This window comes from Zonotrichia albicollis, chromosome 8 (assembly GCF_047830755.1).
Source record: "Zonotrichia albicollis isolate bZonAlb1 chromosome 8, bZonAlb1.hap1, whole genome shotgun sequence".
Classification (NCBI taxonomy): Eukaryota; Metazoa; Chordata; class Aves; order Passeriformes; family Passerellidae; genus Zonotrichia; species Zonotrichia albicollis.
Window position 1 is genome coordinate 5,374,283 of NC_133826.1, and position 22,107 is coordinate 5,396,389.

Here is a 22,107-nt window from a genome sequence, read left to right on the forward strand (position 1 = left end):
GCTTTCATGTTAACTTCCTCGGAGAAAGGGCTGACAAGAAAGCCATTTTCCTAACCCAAGCTGGGGTTCTGGCTTTAAAGGCATGGAGATCCAGGCAAGTTGTCCATGGTTAGTCCAAGGCAAGCTCTCATCTCCAATCCATGCTGTGCTTCAGTCACTGTGTAGTGAAGATGCTTTGTACACAGGCTGATAAAATAATGAGATGCTTTCTCCAGTTGCTTTCCCTGCTCTGGCCTTAGCTAGGAATATGGACAAAACCTTCTTTGTCAGATATCAAGTATTTGAAAACCGAGCTTCTAGTCCTCTAGCTTTAAATATTATGTCTTTTTGAGATTCTGCTAAAACCACACCCCACCTTTTTGCAAAAGGCCCAAGGTAAAAAACTTCACGCTCGCCTTGGAAAAGCGCCGGCTTTCAGCGTGAAAGCTGGGACTGTTCCTTTAAACACAACCCCAATATGTCTGGGTATTTCAGCACATATGGGCCACGATGCTTAAACCCTACCCAGCTGGTCCGGCCGTTCTGCCGCGCAGCTCCGTCTTTGTTCGTGGCTCAAAGGGAGGGTGGTGAGAGACGGAGCAAGCTGTGAGTGCTGCGGGTTGCCATCCTGCAAGGGCGGGCTGCGGCCGAGCGGGAGGAGCGGGGCATGTCCCGCCCGAGGGGACAGGGGCTTTGCGAGACATTCTCCGTGGGGGAGATGATGTCCTTGGAAGCAGGAACTCGAAGGAGCCTTTAAACCGCCCGCAGGCACTTTGTTCTCTATTTTCTGCCCTTCTCTCCCTTCCCCCTCCCGCCTTTTGTTGTTTCTCAGGCTGGCTCTAACACGAGTCCCCTCATCCCAACCATCCCCCATGGGGACAGCCCCTTTCAGAGGATGGCGTGGATTCCTGCAAACGCAGGGAAAGATGTGGAGTGGAAAGGCTCTGGTGCAGAATATTCCTTACCAGCGGAAGATGAGAGGTTTCCTTCCCTCTGGAGGCCCAGATCCACCCCGTGGTGGCAGTTTGGTGGGGAGTTGGTGTCGGTGCTGTTGGTGACTGGGGCATCTCTGGATGAGCTCGGGTGGGTGGGTGATGCCCAGCCAGGGCAGGGGCTCACATCCTGCCTCTCCTGCCAGGCAGGGGGTGCTGGTGGGATGCTCCTGATCTCTGGCTGCCCCCAGAAAGCCCCTGCCACCCATGCAGCACTGTGCAGGGCAGAGGGGCTTTGCTTCGCTTCCTTTTTTCTTCCTCATGTGCAGCCTAAATACCTTCTTAATTTCGTCTCATTATTTCCTGCCTAAATAATTCTCGTTTCTCCTGGGGACCGTTTTTAAACCTTTGATCTTCTCTGAAGTCTCACAGTCCTGATCACATCCTTTCTGTTTAAATGAATCAAATGCCTTTTTGACTCATGATTTATAAATTTGCCCACAGAGGAACAGAGGCACACCTTGAAATCACCCACCGTGCCTGTGGGTACCCTGGGCTGATCCAGAGCACCTTCCATCCTGACCGTGCCTGGCTCCTCTGCTTCCCTGCTGCATGCCACTCTCCCCCTGCCTCCCTCCACCCTCCCAGCCGACTCCTCAGCTGACAGCCGGGTTGCCTGGGCTCAGGCCCAGCCTGGAATGGCCATCCCCGGGTCAGGAGAGGGGTGAATGTGCCGGTGGTTGATGGATGCTGTCCCCTGGGAGCGGGGCACAGCTGCCGTGCTGCATGGCCAGCCCCCATCTCCCGGGGATTGCTGATGCAGAGCACAGCTCAGGGCAGGGAGAGGAGCAGCTGTGCAGGGGTCCTGGGCACTGCTTCGGTGCTGAGGCTGTGGTGGAAAGGGTGGAAGACAGTGGGTGTTGGCCAGGATGGATGTGATGAGGATAAACATGTTGCTCCATAGTGCAGCGATGCAGAAGTCGGGGAGCAGGGGAACAGCCCAGGGGATGGTAGCTGGGAGGGCTGGGCATTCCTCCTGGATGAACCAGGGCTGTGGCAATGGAAGATAGCCAGGAGAGGCCCCTTTGCCATGGCCAGACCTCACCTGCATCTTTGCTGTGTGGGCCCACACTTGTTGACAAGGACAGATCTCCTCTCCAAGCCATTAGGGAAGCAGCTAATTAAGCTCTGCAATGTTCCTGGGAGGTCAGCAGGAGATGTGCCAGCACTGCAGCATCTCCCAGAGCCTGCACTGGGGCAGGATCTTCCCGTGGTGCCCAGGGACAGGGGGAGCTGCCCTTCTCCTCCTCATTCCATTGTGCTTAGTCCTGGTGCTGGTGGGGTGACACAGTGCTTGATGCCCAGGACAGAACCCAACATTCCCTAAGCTGGGCTCAGGATAGAGGGCTCCAGGCTGGGATGTCCCACAGCTCCCAGCAGCCCTCGGCATGGCTCCAGCAAGGCTGGGCAGAGGGGAGAGAGCCTGTACAAATATTATTGTTGTTGTTATTCCCCATAAATATATGCAGGCACTTAACGACCTTGGCATGGAGCATTTCCTGGGGATTCATGACCAGTGGGTGTTAATGGTCTTTAGCTGCACCTCAGGCCATCAGCTCCTCCCAGCCCATCATTAATCCACAGGAAATGTCTCAGGCATCGATCCTCATTGCTTAATTAATAAATGCAACTTGTCTCCTGCCTGAGATTTAGAGATACTCACTGCTTCTCTCCCCGCTGCTTTGAAGGTGACTTTTTCAGCACAGGTCCCTCACGCTGGGAGGCCCTCGTGGGATTTTGTTTCCTGGCATTCATGTGGGTGTGGGCTGTGGCAGCAGGAAAGTCTTTTCTCTCCTGGGCGGGAGGGAAGGAACTGAGCCTCTGTTGGGTTTGGGGTTTCTCCAGCTAACGTGGCACAGCACAAGGAGCACATCTTTCCCACCAAACCCAAAGGCTTGCTTACCTTCAGCTGAGTGCATCCAAGAGCCCGGGCGAGAAGTGAGCCAGCATGGAAGAACGTGGCAATTCTCCAAGGCCTTAGCAGGTTCTATAATAATCGATGTTTTTTGCCCATGAGTCACAATTCATCTCTAATCTTCCTCGGGGGAGGTGGGATTTGCTATCTTTAGTGCTCACGACTGCTGCTTTCCCGGGCTGAGCATCCCGCTGAGCCTGGACTCCTGCTGCAGGGATGCTGACCTGGCAGCCAGCTGCCTTTCCATCCTGCTCCCTGTTTGTGTAGCCCTCAGCACCAGCTGGCTTTGTGCAGTGGGTGCCGCAGTATAAATCATGTTAATTCCTGAGATGCTTTTCCGCGGTAAGTCTGAAATTCCCATTTTGGTTCGCCGGCTTGCCTGGCGAACTAAATTATTTTCATAGCCCCTTAAGGGCATATTGTCAGCCCAGACTTATTGCCGTTATACACCATTTCTGAAACATTAATATCTCTTCTAAATATAGTGTATTGACAAGGTATCTGGTATAGTGTAAATCCTTGGGACATTTGATCCAGATCATTAAAACTGAGTGAAGGAAGGGAGGAATAGATCAAGTTACCTTGCTGCTCTTAATTCAAACAAGCGATGAATTATTCATTCCGCTATTAATTCTACGGTCCTCCTGCTTTTTATTTATTTCTCTCTTTATTTGTTTTTTTTTTTCCTCCAGATAGACAGCTCCAAAAGGATGCTCGGGCACTGGTGAGGGGAGATTTGCCTGCTGGAGGATGGGGTGCACAGGGCTGGGCTGTCTGGCAGTGCTGGCCGTGCTCTGCAGGGCTCTCGGGGATGCTCCCAGTAGAGGTAAGAGCCTGGTTCCAGCTCCTGGTGGGCTGGATGGGCACCCATGGTTCCTGAGGAGGGGAGGGCCATTTGCAGTGCCACAGTGCCTCTGGGGTGTGAGTGGGATTCAGCTGTCCTGCAGGGAGAGGGGCTGGCTCAGGCCAGGGACAAGGAGCAGGGATCTGGAGTCACTGTTGTGGTGGCAGCAAGTGTGGGACATTGCTCCATGCTTGGGTTTCTGCTTCATGCTTACCTTATTGAGGACTGCAGGTAGGGGATGTCCTGTTGTGGTGTACAGGTGCTTTGGTGAAGGGTCTGTTAGCTTCTGGAGCTGCACTTGCCTATATAAATCTACATATACACATACATTTATATGTGAATGTATGCATGTAAGTGTATGGGGCAGGCATGCAATAAATCTCTCACCTTACCCAGATAAAAGGTCCCCCAGGATGCAGGGCAGGATTAGCAGATGACACAGTAATTCAGGGAATAGGGTGGCCCAAGCACTCCCCCATCCCAAAATGGCAGGGCCTTTCTCACAGAAGGGCTGAGCCAGAAATCAAAACCTTTCCCTGGCACTGGTACAGGTGCTCCTGAGGCCACACCACTGCCCTGTGGTGCCTGCTCATCCCCCACATACACCCACCTGGACTTCACAGAGCACCTCAAGGCTCCCAGCCCTTAATCCATCCATCCATCTTCACTGTGGCTACCCACATCTCCCACAGGCTCCCCCCTTGGGTATTTATTTCAACAATGTTATTCACAGTACCAGCCCCATATTACTTCACTGCCTATGCCCAGTAATTAGCAAAGTGATTTTAGATCTGGCCAGAAACATTCATGGTGCTGCATCCCACACATCCCAGGACCCCCTTGCTGGGAGGTCACTGTGCCAGTGAGCACGATGAAAAGCAATGTGCACAGGCTGACTATTGATTTGCAATATACTTGGCCCAGATTGATGGCAGTGAGTGCCCAGCCTTGTTTGGGAACCCACACGTGTCTCCTGGGGGCTGTGCAGGGTCTGCATCCCTCCCAGACATGATGTATGTTCCCCCTGTATCAGCCTCTTCACCCCAGCCCTAATCAGACCCAGGGGCAGGTGACAGCCGGTCCCTCTCAGCCTTATTTTATAATAACCATGTCTCAGTATAAAGATTTCATTAGGAAATCGATCCCTACATGCATAACTCATTGTTCAGCACATCGAGCCCTTCACCCCTGCTTCTCCCAGCTCGAATTCTCTGATACCACCCTTATATGGAGGGAGTGGGGTCAGTGGGAGGCACTAAGCTGCAGGGCTGGGCAGCTGGGGCACCAGCGAGCCTGGTACCACTGAGCCTTTAAAACTCACTCCCAACTTCCTTTTCCCCAGCCATAATCAGGTGGGGATGCTGTGCTGGCACTGGCAGGACAAGCTCAGGGGCACAGCTGAGCCCTGCTGCAGCCCCCACAGGGCAGCATGGGGAAAAGGGAGGAATGAGAGGTGGTGGGGGCACACATGTCCTCCAAGGAGAGTGGGTGGACAAGCCCAGTGGAGTTCTGCAGGATACTGGTGGTGGTGGGATGGAGCTGGTGTTGTGCATCCTGTCTCCATTCTTTTAGTCTTCCCCTGGAAAGGGGACATCACACTCCCTTCTGTGTCCCCCAGGCATCAAATGTGGGGGAGTACTTTCAGCACCCTCTGGCAATTTCTCCAGCCCCAACTTCCCGGGGCTGTACCCCTACGAGACAGAGTGCACGTGGCTCATCGTGGTGGCCGAGGGCTCCTCCGTCCTGCTCTCCTTCAGCCACTTCGAGCTGGAGTACCACGACACCTGCGCCTACGACTACCTCCAGGTCTACAACGGGGCTGCCCAGGACCGGGGCAACCTTCTGGGCACCTTCTGTGGCCACAGCCCCCCGCCACCCTTCTCCTCCGCCTGGCACGTCATGGCCGTGGTCTTCCGCTCCGACCGGCACGTGGCCAAGCACGGCTTCGCCGCTGCCTACAGGAAAGGTAGCAGGGAGGTGTGGTGGGCACTGAGCACCCACCCATCCATCCATCTCTGCTCTGCCACTGCCCTCATCACCCTTGCCTCCCTGCAGACGCCTGCGGTGGGCAGCTGACGGGGCTCTCTGGGGAGATCACCAGCCCGCGCTACCCCGAGAGTTACCCCAACGATGCCGAGTGCCGCTGGAGCATCGGGGGCGCCAGCGGGGGTGGCCCCCTCACCCTGGTGTTCGCTGACTTCCAGATGGAGGGGGGCCAAGGCTGTGGCTTTGACTACGTGGCCCTTTTTGATGGCCCCACGGTCACTGCCCCCAGCCTGGGGCGTTACTGCGGCAGTGCCCGCCCACCCCGCACCGTCTCCTCCACCCCACACCTCCTCATCATCTTCAAGTCGGACTTCAACATCGGTGGCAGGGGCTTCAAGGCCCATTTCTACTCAGGTTTGGGGGTCTCAGGGTGGTGAGGCAATGGGAAGGATGTGGGGACAGGCCCTGGGTTGGGGTGGTGATTCTCCCCCTCCCACAGCAGCAAGAAATGATCATGGGTGGGATCCCTTTGGGGAGAACCCATGAGGTGAGGGTATGAAGTGTAAACCACCACACAATGTAAACAGCATCACTGTGGCTATTCCAAGCCCTGGGTTGCCCTCTTGCGTAGGAGTCACCCTTGCTCATGCCATTCCCTGGGGATATGGGTTACTCCTGTAGGACTCTGACTGCCTTAGGATTTTCCATCCCCCTGGAAATGGCTGTCCATTGGCCAAATACAGTGCTGGGAACAGTGAGGTGAAGGGCAGAGCATCCCTTAGCAATAGAACAAGAAGGCTTCAGGTTTGCTTTTGATTTTTCCTTTCCCCTTTTTCCCTGAGCAGGTGAGTGCCAGGAGGTGTTCACCACCATCAAAGGGAATTTCTCCAGCCCTCAGTACCCCAACTTCTACCCCAACAATCTCAAGTGCCAGTGGATCATCCAGCTGCCCCCGGGCTACCGGGTCAAGGTCTTCTTCCAGGACATGGAGCTGGAGGGCCGGAGCAGCCTGACGGGGAGCTGTGACTATGATCACTTGTCTGCCTTTGATGGCGGCACCGAGAGTGGATCCCTGCTGGGCCGCTGGTGTGGGCGGGAGAGCCTGGCACCCGTCACCTCCCGCAGCAACCGGCTGCTCCTGCTCCTCCACACCGACCGCAACACAGCCAAGAGGGGCTTCTCCATCTCCTACGTGGGAGGTAAGGTCCCACTTGGGTGCTGCTCAGTGCTGTGGTTCCATTGGGATGTGCCTGACGCCATGTAGTTTCCAGAAGGATCATCAGTGAAGGTTCCTGTCTGCAGGAGCAGAGCCCGTGGCTCCTTAGGGGTGGGGCAGAGGGAGACGTGGCAAGCGAGCTGCCACATCTTTTGTTTAGTATTCAGGAGATGCTTTCCAGCTTCAAATTCCTGCGTGTCTGCCACTGCTATGTTCCTGTTCCTCTCTCAGGGTGTGAGGAGAGATAACCTGGGGGTTTTTCATGGGCCAAAACCCCAGAGCAGGTGACAAGTTCAAGCTTCACTGCTTTGTTCCCCTCTCCCCTGGATGTTCCAGCCTTGCCAGCACATGGCTGAGCAGGCAGGCAGGAACCGTGTCTCCTCCTGCAGGGAGGGCAGGACTCCCAGGGCACAGCATTCCCAAATGCACCTGGCCAGCCCTGCCTGGCACACCCCTGCTGCTGGCCTGCAGTGTCCCAGCCAGCGTGTCTGGCATGTCTGCAGCTGGTGGGAGGAGCAGTGGGTGACCTTCCTGCTCTATTTGCCAGCCTTTGCACCTCAAACACCAGCAAATTTATGGTGTTTGTTGTATTTCAGTATAATTACATCCGAGCTGACCCGTGGGTCAGGCATGATTCAGCCAGGGGCAGCCTTTCCAGAGGCTGGAGCCAGAGCAGGGCTGCTGGACTGGCAGCACAGGCACTGGGGAAGCTGGCCTGGGTTTTGTTCCTCAGCTGCAAAATCGTTCTTCACTTCCAGCACAGCAGAAAGGATTTGGAGGTATGTGGCTCTTGGAGTTAGAGATGGGATAGAGTTTTGTCCCGAGTCTCTGGAGGGGGAGAGGTAGTACTGAACATTTAGTAGGGCTGTAGTGTGCACAGCAGGTCTGCTCCTGTTCTCGATGATTTCTCACTGTGCAGGGAGAAAATCCTGGTGTCACTGCTCCAGAGGGAGCAGCCTGCAGACAGATAGCTGGGGTGCTGCTGAAGAGTTGGGGATGTCCCATGACAAACAGAGGTGTGACATCTCACAAGTGCCCAAGGCTCCTGCATCCCCTGGTACACCCTGCCAGATGCATGCTAGGGGAGGACAAAGGCTTGGATGTGAAACTGAGCCTCCCTCCACAGGGCTGAGCCTGCTGGCTGTGTTTGCCCAGTGATTCCAGCATCTGCTTGTGATTAATGTCCTGCATGTCACACCCAGCTGCCAGCACTGCCAGGAGAGCAGCTGCTCCCACTGGGCACACCAGCAGCTCCCTCAGGAGCCCACAGAGGCAAAGGGGCACTTCAGTCTCTGCACCCACACCCACAGCCCTTCAGCCATGCAGGTTTTTCCCTTTCAGGCCCTCCAAAAGACAAGGCTTGGGTGGGGCATGTGTGATTTATGGCCATTGAAATGAAAGCCTTCATGCCAGCAGAGAGGATCCACTTTCTCCTCCTCCTGATCTAATGCACTTTAGTTATTTGGTAAATCTTCTAATGGTTTTATAATGCACTAAGCGAAGCAAAGTGACACTATTTTTTTGTATTGATTTTATTGCATCTTCCCAGTTTCATAAGGCTGAGATTCAGAGGGAGCTGGAATAATTCAATAATTCATATTGCCCGAGTGGTTAGTTCATGCTGAGCAAGGATTCACTTTAAAGAGGGGGGTGTTTTTCCTCCCTGCTTCTTTCCCTGTGTGGATGCTTTCCACATCCAGAGAGGCCAAACAGGGGCTGGGCCATTCCCCAGGAAGATGCCCCAGGGCCATGGACCCACCTCACCCTTTCAGGAGGGACATGTGGCAGCCATGGAGCTGCCTCGCTCCAGGGCATGCATGGGGTCCCTCCAAGATATGTCTCCTCTGTTTCATCAATGTAGTGTCTCTTGCAGGGGTGTTGTAGGATGCAGGGGAGTACTGTGCCCATGGCAAGCCATCCACAAAGCTCTTGTGGTCTGGTCCTGGGCAGCAACTCAAATGTCCTGCTGGCTTTGCAGTGCTGGAGAGTGGCAGTGACAGCAGGATGGTGTTGCCTGTAATGGCACTTGTGTGTCACTTGGAGACCCTAGAAGGAGGATGGGGTTCAGGAGTGTTGATGGTGAGATCTCTGCCTTGGGAAAGCAGAGCAGCGCCTGGGAGCCATCCATGTCTGCCCTTGGCATGGGACAGGGCTAAAATACTGATATTGATTGCTTTCTGCATTCTGGAGGTGGCTTTTTTCCTGAAACCCCCTCTCCCCATGAGTCCTACACATGCACCCTGTTTTCTGTCCCAACAGTTGTGCCCATGAATGTCAGCTGCACCCGGACAGACTTCCACATCCAGATCCCTGTGCAGTCCCTGGCCCAGCTGGAGAGGAATAGGATTTATCTGGGGACCCCATCCTGTGCAGCCCAGGTGGTTGGCAGGAACTTTAAAATACACACCAGGTTTGATACCTGTGGCACTGAATCCCAGGTAAGTGATCAGCAAACCCTCCTTTACAGCAAGCTGTGTAAATGGTTAGCCCTGTGCTGGCTGCAGAGAGGTATTCCCAGTCCCTCTCACATTTTCCCTGCAGATACTGGCCTGATTCCTGGCCTGCCCCTCCAAACCCCTGTGAACAGGAGCTGCACCAAGCCCTGATGAGCCGTGTCCCTTGTCTTGCAGAGACGCAACAACACGTCTGTCATCATCAGCACCCTCTACATTGATTTTTCAGTGGGAGACCAGGAGGACATCCACCAGTACGAGGTGCAGTGTGAGCCAAAGAAGAAGGAAGCCTCAGTGACCCTTATTGCTGGCCCTGATCCATCCAGGCTCAGCCAGGCAGAAAACCTGGTGGATGCCCAGAAGTGGGAGGGGGAAACGGTCGATGCCCGTGAGATCAAGAGCCAGGACACCAGCGACATCGTCTTCATCAGCATCTGCATCCTGGCTGGGCTCCTCATGGTCATCGCAGTGGTGGGGCTGGTGCTTCTCTAGGATGCTCTTTCCACACTCCAGGGATTGCAGTCCCACTCATGCCCAGGGCAGAAAGGCACCCCAAAATCCACCCTCACCCCAAGCTGAACCCCAACACAGCTCCCAGGCCCTGAAACTGAGCCTGAACCCAACCTCCACCTTCTCTTAGTGCCTGAAAAATCTGGGCAATAGGCAGCCGTTTCCCTTCCCAATTTGTTTTCCTCTGTTTCAATCTGTCCATTTGGCTCAGGAATGCAATTCTTGTGCTCCCTAACTCTTCCCACACCTGCTTCAATTTGTTTTCCCTGTAGTGCTGCTGCTTTCAGGAAAGAAACGTTGTTTGCCGATGGCTGCAAATCTTCCCGCCAATTATTTCTAGCTGAATTCTTGGAGGTACAAACCATCCCCAAATGCAGCTATATTCCCAACAAATGTTCTCCCTGCTCCCAGCCCATGCTTGGGGGGACTGTGGAGCTGTGTTACAGGGATCTCCACCTGCACACACAGATGTAGCTCATGCAGGTGCTCCCAGGTGATGTTTCTGGGTGTCTGTGGGTGATGTGATGAGATGAATTTGCTGTGCCCTGGAGCTCCTTGTTTGATCTTCTCATGTTGTCTCACCTTCTCGCAGGACTCACCTGAGTGCCTCAGCCACCAGCAGCTGGAGGGGAGGAGAACAATCCTCTTCTCCTCTGTGTTTTCCTCCTTTCCAGCAAATCCAGGTATCCACAGCTGTGAACTCTCTACCAGCATTACTGCTGAAGTGTGAAAATATGGGCAAATCCTGCTATGGCCTGGGGAGATGTTGGAGTGCAGAGGTTTTGGTAACCCTGTAAAGACAACCTTGGCAGGAGGGGCTGGGACCTCAGTGACACCAGATCTCCACTCGTGGTCCCTGCAGAAGGTGAGTTCAGCACCTGAGAACATGAAAAGAAGAGTCCTGTGAACATCTGCCCCTCCAGAAAACTGGAGATCCTCGCCAAGAGCCCTGATGGATGGCTGAGTGACCTCTGCCTGCCTCTTATGCCACCCCAGCACAAAGGACATTCCCCTTCAGCATCAAAGAGGGGGTGGCTGTCACAGAGCAGCCTGTGTTCATCCCTGTGGCTCAGAGCCAGCGTGTGTCAAAGCCACGTAAAATCTTGCTATGGAAAGAGGCCACCCCTCCTCCTCCAGCCTTTGTGAAACACACTGCAGTGCAGGGAGAGATCCTAAAGTATCCCAGTGTGGTCATTCAGGGCACAGCAAACCCCTGGGGCTGTTGAATCCAGCATTTAGCAGGGACTGTAGGAGAGTCCCATTGGTGAAAGGCTGCCCTGACTGATGTCCTGCTTCCCTCTGGGACAGCTCTGTTCATCGGGGCATCAGAGGAAGCAGCAGCAAAGGAACAGGATGATGATGATGATGATGATGATGATGGAGCAGCTTTTCCTCCTGGATTGCACCAACCCTGAAATAGTGTCTGGGGAGGGAAGAAGGCGCAGGGCTGCGCATGCCTCTAACGAGGAGCCTTCGTTACCAGAGCCCGGATTGATTTGGCGTTTGTTGGTGCAACACATCGGCAAATGCGAGATTTGCGAGGGAAATATTTGCCAGCACTGTGAAGCTCCATTAAGGGAATGTTTTGAGAGCCTGTTGTGTGCAGAGATGGTAAACAAGGCCAGCCTCCCCCGCTGCTTGCAGAGCCTCACTGCCGGTTAATTGCTGGGTACAGAACTGTCAGCCTGAGACCACAGTTACAAGATTTGACAACTGAAAGAAACTTAAAGATATAATTAACCTTCTTGGTGGCCCAGATTGTGCTGGAACAGGTGAGCACTGCGGCTGCTGGTGCCTGGCAGGGAGCCCACAGCACCCAGCAGATCCAGCCCTTGCCTGCAGGACAGGCACTCCTTGCCCAGCTGGAGCCTCCAGAACCCTGTGATTTGCAGGGAAAAAGGCTTTTCTGGACAGCTGTTGCACTCAAATCAGGAGCGGGACCTGGTCACCCCAGGGAGGGTTTCCAGTTCTGGCTCCAGTTCACAGCCACGCAAGCATCGCTGGGTGAAGTGCTCCCCTGCACACATCCCTGTGGATGCAGGACTGGTGCTGTGGGAGCAGCTGTGCTCCTGAGTCAAGGGGATCCCAGCAGCCCCAGGCCTGCAGGGTGTTATCCAGGGTGGTGAATGCAACTTGAATGGCTCCAAAAGCCCTTGACCCACTTGTTTCTGATGCCGTTCACAGCTGCATCTGCCACCAGCAGTGAGCCACTCGAGCCAGTCATCTCACCTGGAGCAAGGGAAGCCTCTGGTGCTCACCAAACACCAGCCCTCCTCAGCCTCCAGTCCTCCACCACCATGTCTCAGCCTCTCCACTAGATTCAGGCAACCAGTCTCCCTGCCCTGCAGGAATTTGCTCTCTGGCATCCCCTGTTGAACCAGGGCTTCCCTGATGTACTGCCCTGGCTGGGGATGGAGCCCAGCAGGGGAGGGGGACTGCCCAGGTAATTTCCTAAAAAAAACCCTTCTTCTCATGCAAAAGCTGCTTAGATGAGAGGCAAACAGATACCAGGAATGCATCACCCTCTCTCCACCATGCCTGTGGTCGTCACACTCGGCCTCAGTTCCCTCCTCAGCGTTTGCCCGGTGCTCCCGAGCAGGCGGGGGAGCGGCGGGCACGGGCAGTGCTCCTCCCGTGCCTCAGCTGATTATTTATTTAGAGCACGATGGCTGCACTGAGCCGGGCTGGATGCAGCCTCCCCATTTCCTGGCTTTGCTTTCAGGAGTTCTGTCTCTCCAAAGCAAAGGTTTGGCTGTTGTGCAGGAGGGAGAGCCTCTGTTATCCCTCTGCGAACGTCTGCCTGCAAATCCAGTGTTGGAAAATTGTAGATCATAGAAAACAGGACTGCAAGAGCCCCCAGGGGATCAGTTGGTTCATTCCCCTCCTTCCCTGGGGAGATTGCTCCTACTGGAGAGAAGCTGTGCTAAAATATCCAAAAAATCTCAGCCATGCTCTCTGTGTTTTCTGTATTTACAAAAAGATGTGTAACACTGTGAGGGGGTGCTGCTGGGGGAATGCTTTTGTGCTGCTGCACTGGACAAGAGACTGATGGTGGAAATGCCCCAAAATGGGCACCAGAGACCCTGGGCACTGGGCAGGACTGGGCATCCCACTGGGGAGCCCAGCAAGCACGGGCTGTTGTGATCCACCCCTTCCCAGGCAATTTATTCCATTTAATGTTCACTGGAAGTTTTCTGTGGTGGCAGCCACGGTCCTCCATGGGTGGATCTTCCCCCACAGCTCTGCTCAGAGGGTTATTTGTGTCTTTTCAGTTTTTATACTCTAATCTCAGTCTGGGAATGGGGTGCTTGTGATTTCCAGGTGTTGTGGTGTGTTGCAATATCCTGTTTTACCTTCTCCCTTCCCCCTCGCCCCTCGCTACATATTCCAATATCCAGGGAGCCAGTGCTGGAGCTGAGCCCATGGCTGAGAGTGCTGGTGGTGTGCATTCCCTGCATCCTCTCTTCAAACACTTTTGGGTAATTTAGCAGGGACTAACCCTTGGGCAAGCACGAGGGCAGTTCATGGGCTGGAGCAGGGGCAGCTTTGCTGCTCCTCAGGGTGCTTTTCTTGGGGGTTGGCGTGTAAGACCAGGAGAGCACCTTTTGCCATCGAGCCAGTCATGGCTCCCCAGGATGGATCAGTGGCTGTGGTTTTGTGCTGGGAAGGATGGAGCTCACAGCTGGAGACCTCACAGTGACACAGAGCCTGCCTCGAGGGTGTCCCTGCCTTGGGGATCCAGGTCAGGATCACAGTGACACAGAGCCTGCCACAAAGGTGTCCCTGCCTTGGAGACCCTGGCCACAGTGGCACAGATGAGGAGGCAGTAGTCAGGCAGCCCAGCCATCTGGGAAAACATAATGGATCAAGCATATGGACAATTAAAAATGCAATGACAGCATTTAGCAGGAGTTGTTTTCCGAGCTTATTTTAAGCTCAGTTTCCTGATCATCACAGCCCCAGGGACAGCAAGGCCCTGCTCATGGGGATTTGGTGTGTGGAAGCTGAGTGCTCCATGATGGGTGGGGAGCTCACAGCTGGATTTTGGGCTCACAGTCATGCCTTTGTGGTGCTTTGGGGGCACAGATTTGATCCTGCCTTCTCCCTCTGGCTGGCTCTGCATGTTGCAGCTCTCCACCCCCTCCTCTTCTCTCTCTCTGGGACAGGATGCAGTGTTTGCAATGTGAACATTCCAGCTCAGGCAAAATATTGGCCACAGCAGAAATTATTTTGGCTTTTGTGTTTTTCTTGCCATTGGGGCTGGCTGTGCTAGAGGAACAGTGTTTGTCCATTAAAGGAGCACCCTTTATAGCAAGATAACTGCTTGCTAGATAATAATATATAATTAGCAAGGACCATTCCATAATCCAGTTTAATTGACAGAGACCATGGGTGTTGTACAGGGGACTGCCTGCACAAGAACTGGAGCATCATTAATTGTGTAGGCTTCCCTTTTTTTTTTGCTTACTCTGACATGTCAGAGCTCCTTTGTGCCTCAGTTTCCCCTCCTGAGGTGCCATTTGAATGTTGCCATGCCCTGCATGGAGGAGCAAGGTTTTGCTGGTTGTGGTGAACTGGGCTGGGGAGTTCCCTCATGTGTTTCCCTCCCTCTAGCTCTTCTTTTCTGCTTCCCTCTGTCCCTCCACTGCTCCAGCCTCCTACTTCTGCTCCATAACATACCCTGGGAGGGAAGTTCCTGGAGCATCCTTTGGGCTCCAAGGATTTCTGTGGCTTCTGTGGCATTTCCTTGCCTTCAAGTCTTTTAATTCAGGGCCAGTTTAGCCAACCCTTCATATTACAGGGCTGCCAGGGAAGCAAATGAGATCTAAAACTTTGGGTTCTTTGTGAAGAAACCTTTGAAGAGCCTCTTGAAAGATAAAAACTGGTGAGCTGCTGAGCTCTGTCTCTTCCAAAGGACAGGGAGGTTCTTGTCTACTCCCATCTTCTTTCACCCAAGTAATTTGCAGCAGGACAAAGCTCTCCTGAGCTGTGCCTGCTGATGGGGAGCAGAGCAAGCTGTCACCTACTGCCTTCCCAAATTTGCTCTTCAAAGCCAGGGTCAGAAGTCAGCTCTGGCAGAAATTAATTCCCTTTTCCATGAGCCCACCCTGCATTCCTCACAAGTGGGGTGGGGGATCAGGAGGTGACACCTCCAGAAGGTGCTTCCCTCCTCTCCTTGCTGGGTGCAGCAGGTCTCTGCCAGCTTTATCTGTGTACTCCTTTGCTGAAAACAAATCTGTGGGATAGGCTTAATCTGGAAGGAAAAGGGGAAAAATAAGAACTTTTCTCTAGATTGTGTGCTTCCCTCATTCAACATTTCCCCAGTTAAAAGGGATTTCAGTCTCCATGCCAGAGAAAACAAGCACAAGGGAGGCACTGCTCAGCCCTTTCATCCTCCCTTTTTAATCTAGAAGGGTTTCCCCAGCATCAAGAGTGGCCAGCATCACCCACGGGAGGGAAGGAAGAGCCAGGGAGCAGCAAACTGATTCAGCAGCTAACCCAAGGCATAAACAAACACAGTGTGCAGGTGAGGCTGCCCCATGGAGGGAATCTGGTTTTGGTAGACTAATTAAAAACTTCATTAGTGCCAGGTATCCAGTATCCTGTTGTCACATTCAGCATCACCCTTTGGGGAAATGAAATCCTTTTTGGCCTGTTGCTTTCCCATCTCTGTTTTTGTTTTCTTTCCCCACCTTCCTTTCTGTTTTTGTCCTTAAAACCTTCCCTGGTTCCCTGAATTCCTCCTGTTGTGGGTCTTGAGCCCAACTCTCCACTCTTTCCAGTTCTTCCAGTCAGCTTCTGCAAAGCTGAGTCTGTGACTCCTCAGCCCAAATGTTACTGCCAGCTTTAACATCAAGATAAAAGAACTGCACCCAGAGCTTTACACTTGGGTTCCTTTGAAACAAACTTGGCAAAAATATCAACCATTACATAGAGGAAATTTATAGGAGAGGTTTCTGCTTGTGTGCATCAACTCTGCATCCATGCAGTTACTTTCTAAATTAAAAATATTGGCACAGCCAGACTGTATCTGACCTGTGTGGGAAGCTTCTTTGGCCTGGCTCTCATTAGACCAGAAGTTCCTCATTTTCAGGGATTTTGCTTCTCACATTACCCAAATAGAGAAAACATGGTCTGGCACCAGGAACAGGAAGCTGAAAATAAATCCTGCAGGTCTTGGTGTTGCAGCTCTGATGCAAAAGCTGTGTCATTCATTGATCCTGAACCCTTCCTGATGGTCCAGGATACACAAATTCAATTACAGCTGTGCAGTTTGAAGCTATTTAACAGGGAAATTGAGCTGATTGCTTGTAAGAAATTGAGGGTTTTCCCATTTTTTGCTACAGCCTGGTCAACAAGTGTTACATGTTACTGAATATTACCCACAGCATCAGCACACACAGATCTGCCACTTTCTGCCTCTAACACACCTGAGCTCAAATTCCTACAAATGAAACCTCTGTGTTCAGCTGTTTGAGGACACCTTCAATGTGCACAGGCAAAACTGGTCTTGCACTGGCCCAAGCAAACAAAACAGGGTTGAAGATATTCTTAAGAGAACCTGCAGTTATCTAATTAAATTTATGGAGTTCAACACCTCAAGTAAGTTTTGAGTTTTTCTGCTAAGGGTCTACAGATGAAAAAAGTATCTAGCATCTCCAAATGACAATCAGTCATTTTTTTAGGTGAAGATATGAACACCATGACTGGAACAGCCTTGGTAACAGCTCATAGAGAACAAGACAACTTGTGGTACAAAAGAAATCAGAGTAAATATAGAGGCAAGAATTCCAATTTTCAGTAAGTAGAAAGAATTTAAACAACAGTTTGTTGCTTAAATTTGTTCGTGCAATCATTCTGAACCATGTTCCTTTTAGAGAAGAAAAAGCCTTTAAAAGGAGTATTTAGTTTTATTTAGATAATTCATGACAAGTTTTTTTTCACATTACAGTAAAAACAAGCACCATGTTTACATCATGAGTGAGGTTTGGAAGGCTGAACGAGCTGCTCCTTGAACAGCAGAGGCTTTAAACAGCACCTTTACCCTGGGGCTTTAGAAAATGCCCCAAATCACAATGATTGAGAGGATGGAAGTCACTGAAATCCATTTTACATCCAGCTCTGGAATGCAGCAAAGGAAAATCACCTTGGCAAAACAGGCCAGGCCCAGCTGCAGCAGACGTGGCTGATTTAGGGCTAACTAGAGTTTGCAATTATCCCCCAGGAATCTCTTCCCATGGACCAATTAGCCATAATTACCAGTATTTCCAGCCAGCAGAGCACAGAGCTGCTCCTTTAAAAGGGTTATTCAGCTGAATACACCTGAAGATCCACACCAGGGATGGAGCTAAACTGAGCTACAACAAACGGGCACGAGAGAGAAACAGGTGAGTCAGCAAGGATGGAAAATACACAGAGGAGTACAAGAAACTTTCCTTGCAACATGGATTTCCAGCAAGTCAGAGTTACAGCACCCATTCCATCACTGGTTTTTCTCTCCTGTTTGTGGAGCAGTGCCGGGGATCACCCAGTCAGGGCTCCCAGTTCCACGGAGATGCAGGCACAGCAAGTCCTCCCTCGGGATCAAGCACAACTCCCTCACTTTTTGTGGCTCTGCACAAAGGCAGGGACAGGGAGTGTGCCATCCTTGACTGCTGCTCGGGTCTCAGGTCTGTGCTTTAATGAGAAGACAAGGGCTCGCACGGCCCGGCGATACGGAGCGCTAATGAGGCGGGAGCAGAGATGAAAAGCTTCGCGCTCAATATTTTCAGCCAGTGGGTGATCAATCTGAAAACAGCAAAGTATAAAATTAGATCTTTACATTTAATAAGGAGGCCAGCTGATTGAAATTGGAGTTTGGTGCCTTTCAGTGTTTCTTCATTAATCAGCTTAGATTCAAGGAAATCTGCTTCCCATCACAAGTGTAACAGGAAGAGCAATTTAATTCCACCCTAGCAATTAAGGGACAAGGCAGCGTGGTCAGTGGCAGGGAACATATCCCCACCTCCAGCTGGGTGGCAGTACTTTGCCATCACAACAGGAAACTAATCTGTGACAAGCTTTGGGTATCAAGCTCGCTGCAATTATAAGCTATGCTGTAGTGTCTCCATAAAGCTCACTTTTGATCTGGCTGATATAAGGTACCTTGGATACTATTTTAAACTTGATTCCAACAGCAACTCTAAGACATGCCAAACACTTGGCAACTCTGCCTGCTGCTATAAAGGGAAATGTGGGATCTCTGTCTCTAGAAGGAGGTGTAATTAAGAACGCAGAAAGGGATTTGCTAAATGTTAATTATGTAGTTATTGCTTCAACATGTGCCAAAACCTGTAATTCAGCACAGTTTAGGAAGAAATCCCCCACCCTTCAAGAAATGCTTTTAATTTCACTTCTGCCTTGTGTGATGGGGAATCTTCCATGCATTGCATGCAGGAGATTCCAGTGAGCTCAGTGGTATTCCTGCAAGTCCTTCACCACACAAGTTTTGCCACCCATCACTAAAAACCCCTTGGCTCCACTCAGTTCCACCTTCCCTTCTCTCTTTTGACACCTCTCAGGTGTCAGCAGCAGCTGTGGCTCCCCTGCCTTTATCAGCAATTCAACTGCTGTGACCTCTGCTTGCACATGTGGTGGCTGCAGGTGTCTTCAGGTGAGTCCTGTTCAGAAGCAATCCTGCTTTACCCAATTCTGCTCTTTTTAGGGTGGTACCAGAATCTTTATGTTCCACAGAATTAGACTTCACTGCCACTATTATCACCATGCATAGCTGTGCTTTCTAAGGACTAAGCTTGACTCACCAAAGGTGAGCTCCTGCCTTTCTGAGGCATTCCTACAGCAAACCACCCTTCTGTGCTGCCCCAGACTGGAAGCTGGAGAGGTTGTTCTCACAGCTAGCCAACAAACAACTTTCAAACTCTTGAATGTTTATCACTTGACTTGTCATTGAAAGGATAATTAATGAATAAATTGAAAATTACAATTATTATGGCATTTCACAGACCAAGCAAACTAGTTATTAAGCCTTACAGCAGAGCCTTGTTCATTTAGTTAAACATACCTGAGGGATCTGGTATTTATCACCACTTTAAATACTGTCAACCTTGCCTCTCTCTTTTTGCTATAGATTTAAATTTACAAATATTTAATTAGGAAACACCCAAAAAGTCCCTCTGTTGCTTTCATAGCTGTTTAGTAGGAAAAGCTTCATCTTCTATTAATTTCCTCCTTGTACAGCCCAACAGCAGTGGCCACACAAGTAATCTGTTGACAGGTTATGGAAATGACAACACTCACAATTAGCAGGTTCCCTTGGTTAACAACCAAAACCCATTATCTACCTTGCAAATGAAGTAACTCATAAATAGGGATGTGCTGTGAATCCCTAAAAATAGGAACAGATCACCTGGTCTTGTCCCCACTCAGCAGGCAGGACCAGCTTGGCTGGAAAAGGTTTCACTTGTCCCCACAAGAAGGAAATTTTGGAGCCACAGGCTCTGAGCTGTACCTCCAGTTCCAGGGCTTCACTGAGCAGCTTCTGAGCGTTCTTCCTGAAGGCCTCAGTCCTGGGATCACTCCTGACCTCGATGGAGGGCCTGTTGGAGTGCTCCTTGATGAAGCTCTTCCACTCCCTGAAGATGTCCTTGGCCAGGCTGGACACCTCTGGGTCGGGGTGTTTGCGCATCTTGTTCACCGTGTGACCTGGGACAGGGAACAGCTCGGGTGGGACCGGCAGCTGGGGAAAGCACAGCTGGCAGCACTCAAATCACAGTGCTAAAGCAGCCACACAGCTTCTCAACTCCGCAGTCTCAGCAAAACAACCAAAGCATTGACACACAAACAGAAAATGACCAGGATTTAAGCATGGAGCTTGAGAAATTAGCAAGGAATTGACAAAATCACCTTCCCGAGTCACCCAGGTGTGGAGCCACACTTATTTAACTCGGGCTATGCTAGCTGTTTACACTGATCCTGGATCTGGTGAAGGTTTTTAAGCCTGGCCTACAAAAAGTGCTGTTTTTTAGCTGGGAACCCTTTAGGGAAGCAGATGTTGCTGGTGATGCTGTAGCATTTAAACACGGGAACACCACGATGGCTCCAAGCAGAATGTTTCCCATCCAGAGGGCCTGGCAGTGCAGAAGAGCCTTTCCCCCGCGAGGTGACAAAGGGACCTTCCTGCTTCCAGAGGGTGTTTTTCCCTGGCCAGGAGCGCTGTCGGCCAGGAGATGTCACTGTTAGGCTTCAGTGCCTCTGCCAGCCCGGCGCTGTTCAGGCAGGCATTGGGGAAAATCCCGGGGAAAGCCTGAATAAGCTGACACGGCAAATGGAATGACAGATCAGAGGGATGGGGAAAGGGGCGGATTGCAGCTGCTTTTCCAGGGCTCTGTGAACAGAGATCCGGCTGCTCCGAGGGCAGACAAAGGCCGGGATGCTCTCCCTGTTGGGGAAAGGCAGGGACCATGTGGTCACCGTTATCCCTCCCCCGGGTCCTGCGGAGAAGAGGCAGGGATGGGGCTGTGCCATTCGCATGGAGCTGCCCATCTGCTGGGGATTCCTCAGCCTGAGCATGCAGGAAGCAGCTCTGGGCCACTCTGAGATCTTCTCACACCTCCAGGGGATTCAGCCAAATCAGATAAATGAGCACTGACAGCAGGAGAAGGGATAAACCAAAGAGTTACCACGGAGAGCTCTTCAAAGTTGTGACCACAAAAGGGGGGATGCAGAATTTCCTGGGAGGAATCAGAGGACAGCTGACTCCTTCTGTACAAGCTGTGCAAACTGCAGGCTTGATATCAACAATATTTCATTGGCAGCAATTTCCTCATTTCTTAAAAAGCTTCCAGACTAATCTCTAGTGCACTGACAAGCCAAGCAGACACAAGACAGCCTAATATTCACAGTTTAGATAGACCAGGTGTACCTATTTTAGTGGAAAGTAACACTTCCTTGGAAGGTATCTTCTTCTTCAGCTCCTCCAAAGCTTCCATCAGGTTCTCTTTGGGTTGCCCAGGAAGCTCAAGTATAGACTTCCATCGTTTTATGTCTTCCACAACCACAACTCTCTGGGAAAGAGAAAAGCTCCTTATGAAAGTGAAATATTGTTATGATAAGTAAGGAACCTTCATCTCAGCTAATGGGGCTGTTATCAATACATGAATTATTGATCATGGCACAGAATATATGATGGGTACTTGCTTGGAATTAGAAAACTCCTGCGAATCAAGGCTGAAGTAACCAGCAAACAAAGTGAGAGGCTTTCACCCGGGTCTGCCAAACTCTGGGCACATAACAGCAAACTCCTCCTAGAAGTGTTCTGAATTTAAGAAATCCATTGCATAAACGTTTCTAAATAGGAAAAGGGATTAAGAGGGAGGTGGCTGATTATGCTGACATCCAGCTCAGATTGACTATAGAAATAAAACAATGCCAGCAAGGTGAGAAACAGAGCATTAGGGAACGTGAATGCAGACCTGAATACACTGCATAGCTGCAGTGTTTTCACTGGTTTTGCCACAGACCTTGACAGAGCAGACTGCAAACAGTGCAAGTCTCATATTTTGGGTGTGAAGCATCTTATCCAGCAGTGGTCAGACAACTGCAGTGCTTTATGCACCATTCTTTTGATTTTTGCCACTCTCGGTGAACTTTTTGGTACAGCAAATGTTTTACTGTTGTGTGTCACAAGCAGGTGACCAAGAGGGGTTCAGCTCTCGTGCAGGTCTCATGCACGACATCCATGAAATGAACGGAAGGGTTTTCCTTGCTGGAAAGGGATGAGAGCCAGCTGGGAATACTGGGGCTGGCGGTGTCACCGGGCTGTCCTCGAATGCGTGCCCAGCCCGACCCCGCACCACACCGTTATAACCCACGGAAGCCCTTCCAAGGCAGCAGAGCCCTCTGCACCTGTACAACCACCTCCCTGTTCGGGTCCCACGGCAGCACTGCACAGACTGCGGTGCAGAACCGCTGCCCACACACCGCCGTTCCCCCGCCGCCCCAACCGCGCCGCAGCCGGTGCCGCGGGAGGCTGGGCCGGGCCGGGCCCCCGCTCCCTCCCGCCGGGAACCTGCCTTGAGGGACTCGATGGTGACCTGCCGGCAGGCGCGAGGCCCGGGCGCGGCCCGGCGGGGGCTCTGCGGGCCGCGGGGGCAGCGCACCACGAACCGATCCATGTTCACCCTGCCGCCTTCCCTCACGGAAGCCGCCAACAC

General features: G+C 51.9%; 2 protein-coding genes across 6 annotated transcripts; one reads left to right on the forward strand and one right to left on the reverse strand.

Annotated features, from left to right (window-relative positions):
• Nucleotides 1-1,975: 1,975 nt before the first annotated feature.
• Nucleotides 1,976-16,565, forward strand: CDCP2 (CUB domain containing protein 2). 4 transcript variants are annotated; one of them, XM_074545749.1, is made up of 9 exons: nucleotides 1,978-2,955; nucleotides 3,579-3,712; nucleotides 5,349-5,696; nucleotides 5,786-6,130; nucleotides 6,562-6,915; nucleotides 9,192-9,370; nucleotides 9,563-10,760; nucleotides 11,204-13,216; nucleotides 13,294-16,565. In XM_074545749.1, the coding sequence occupies exons 2-7, from the start codon at nucleotides 3,637-3,639 to the stop codon at nucleotides 9,875-9,877; spliced, it is 1,617 nt and encodes a 538-aa protein (XP_074401850.1). In that variant the 5' UTR covers nucleotides 1,978-2,955; nucleotides 3,579-3,636; the 3' UTR covers nucleotides 9,878-10,760; nucleotides 11,204-13,216; nucleotides 13,294-16,565. The 4 variants fall into 4 exon arrangements, with proteins under 4 accessions (XP_074401851.1, XP_026646350.2, XP_074401850.1 ...); XM_026790549.2 differs by having other exon boundaries at nucleotides 1,977-2,955; nucleotides 3,583-3,712; nucleotides 9,563-13,216; nucleotides 13,294-16,564; XM_005482280.4 differs by having other exon boundaries at nucleotides 9,563-13,216; nucleotides 13,294-16,564.
• Nucleotides 16,566-16,786: 221 nt separating this feature from the next.
• Nucleotides 16,787-22,101, reverse strand: TCEANC2 (transcription elongation factor A N-terminal and central domain containing 2). Of its 2 annotated transcripts, none has more exons than XM_074545759.1 (4): nucleotides 21,967-22,101; nucleotides 20,817-20,958; nucleotides 19,404-19,597; nucleotides 16,787-17,683 (listed from the first exon to the last, which is right to left on the reverse strand). In XM_074545759.1, exons 1-4 carry the CDS (start codon nucleotides 22,066-22,068, stop codon nucleotides 17,495-17,497), a joined length of 627 nt encoding a protein of 208 aa, XP_074401860.1. In that variant the 5' UTR covers nucleotides 22,069-22,101; the 3' UTR covers nucleotides 16,787-17,494. The 2 variants fall into 2 exon arrangements, with proteins under 2 accessions (XP_074401860.1, XP_074401862.1); XM_074545761.1 differs by having other exon boundaries at nucleotides 20,817-20,954; nucleotides 21,963-22,092.
• Between the last annotated feature and the right edge of the window lie 6 nt (nucleotides 22,102-22,107).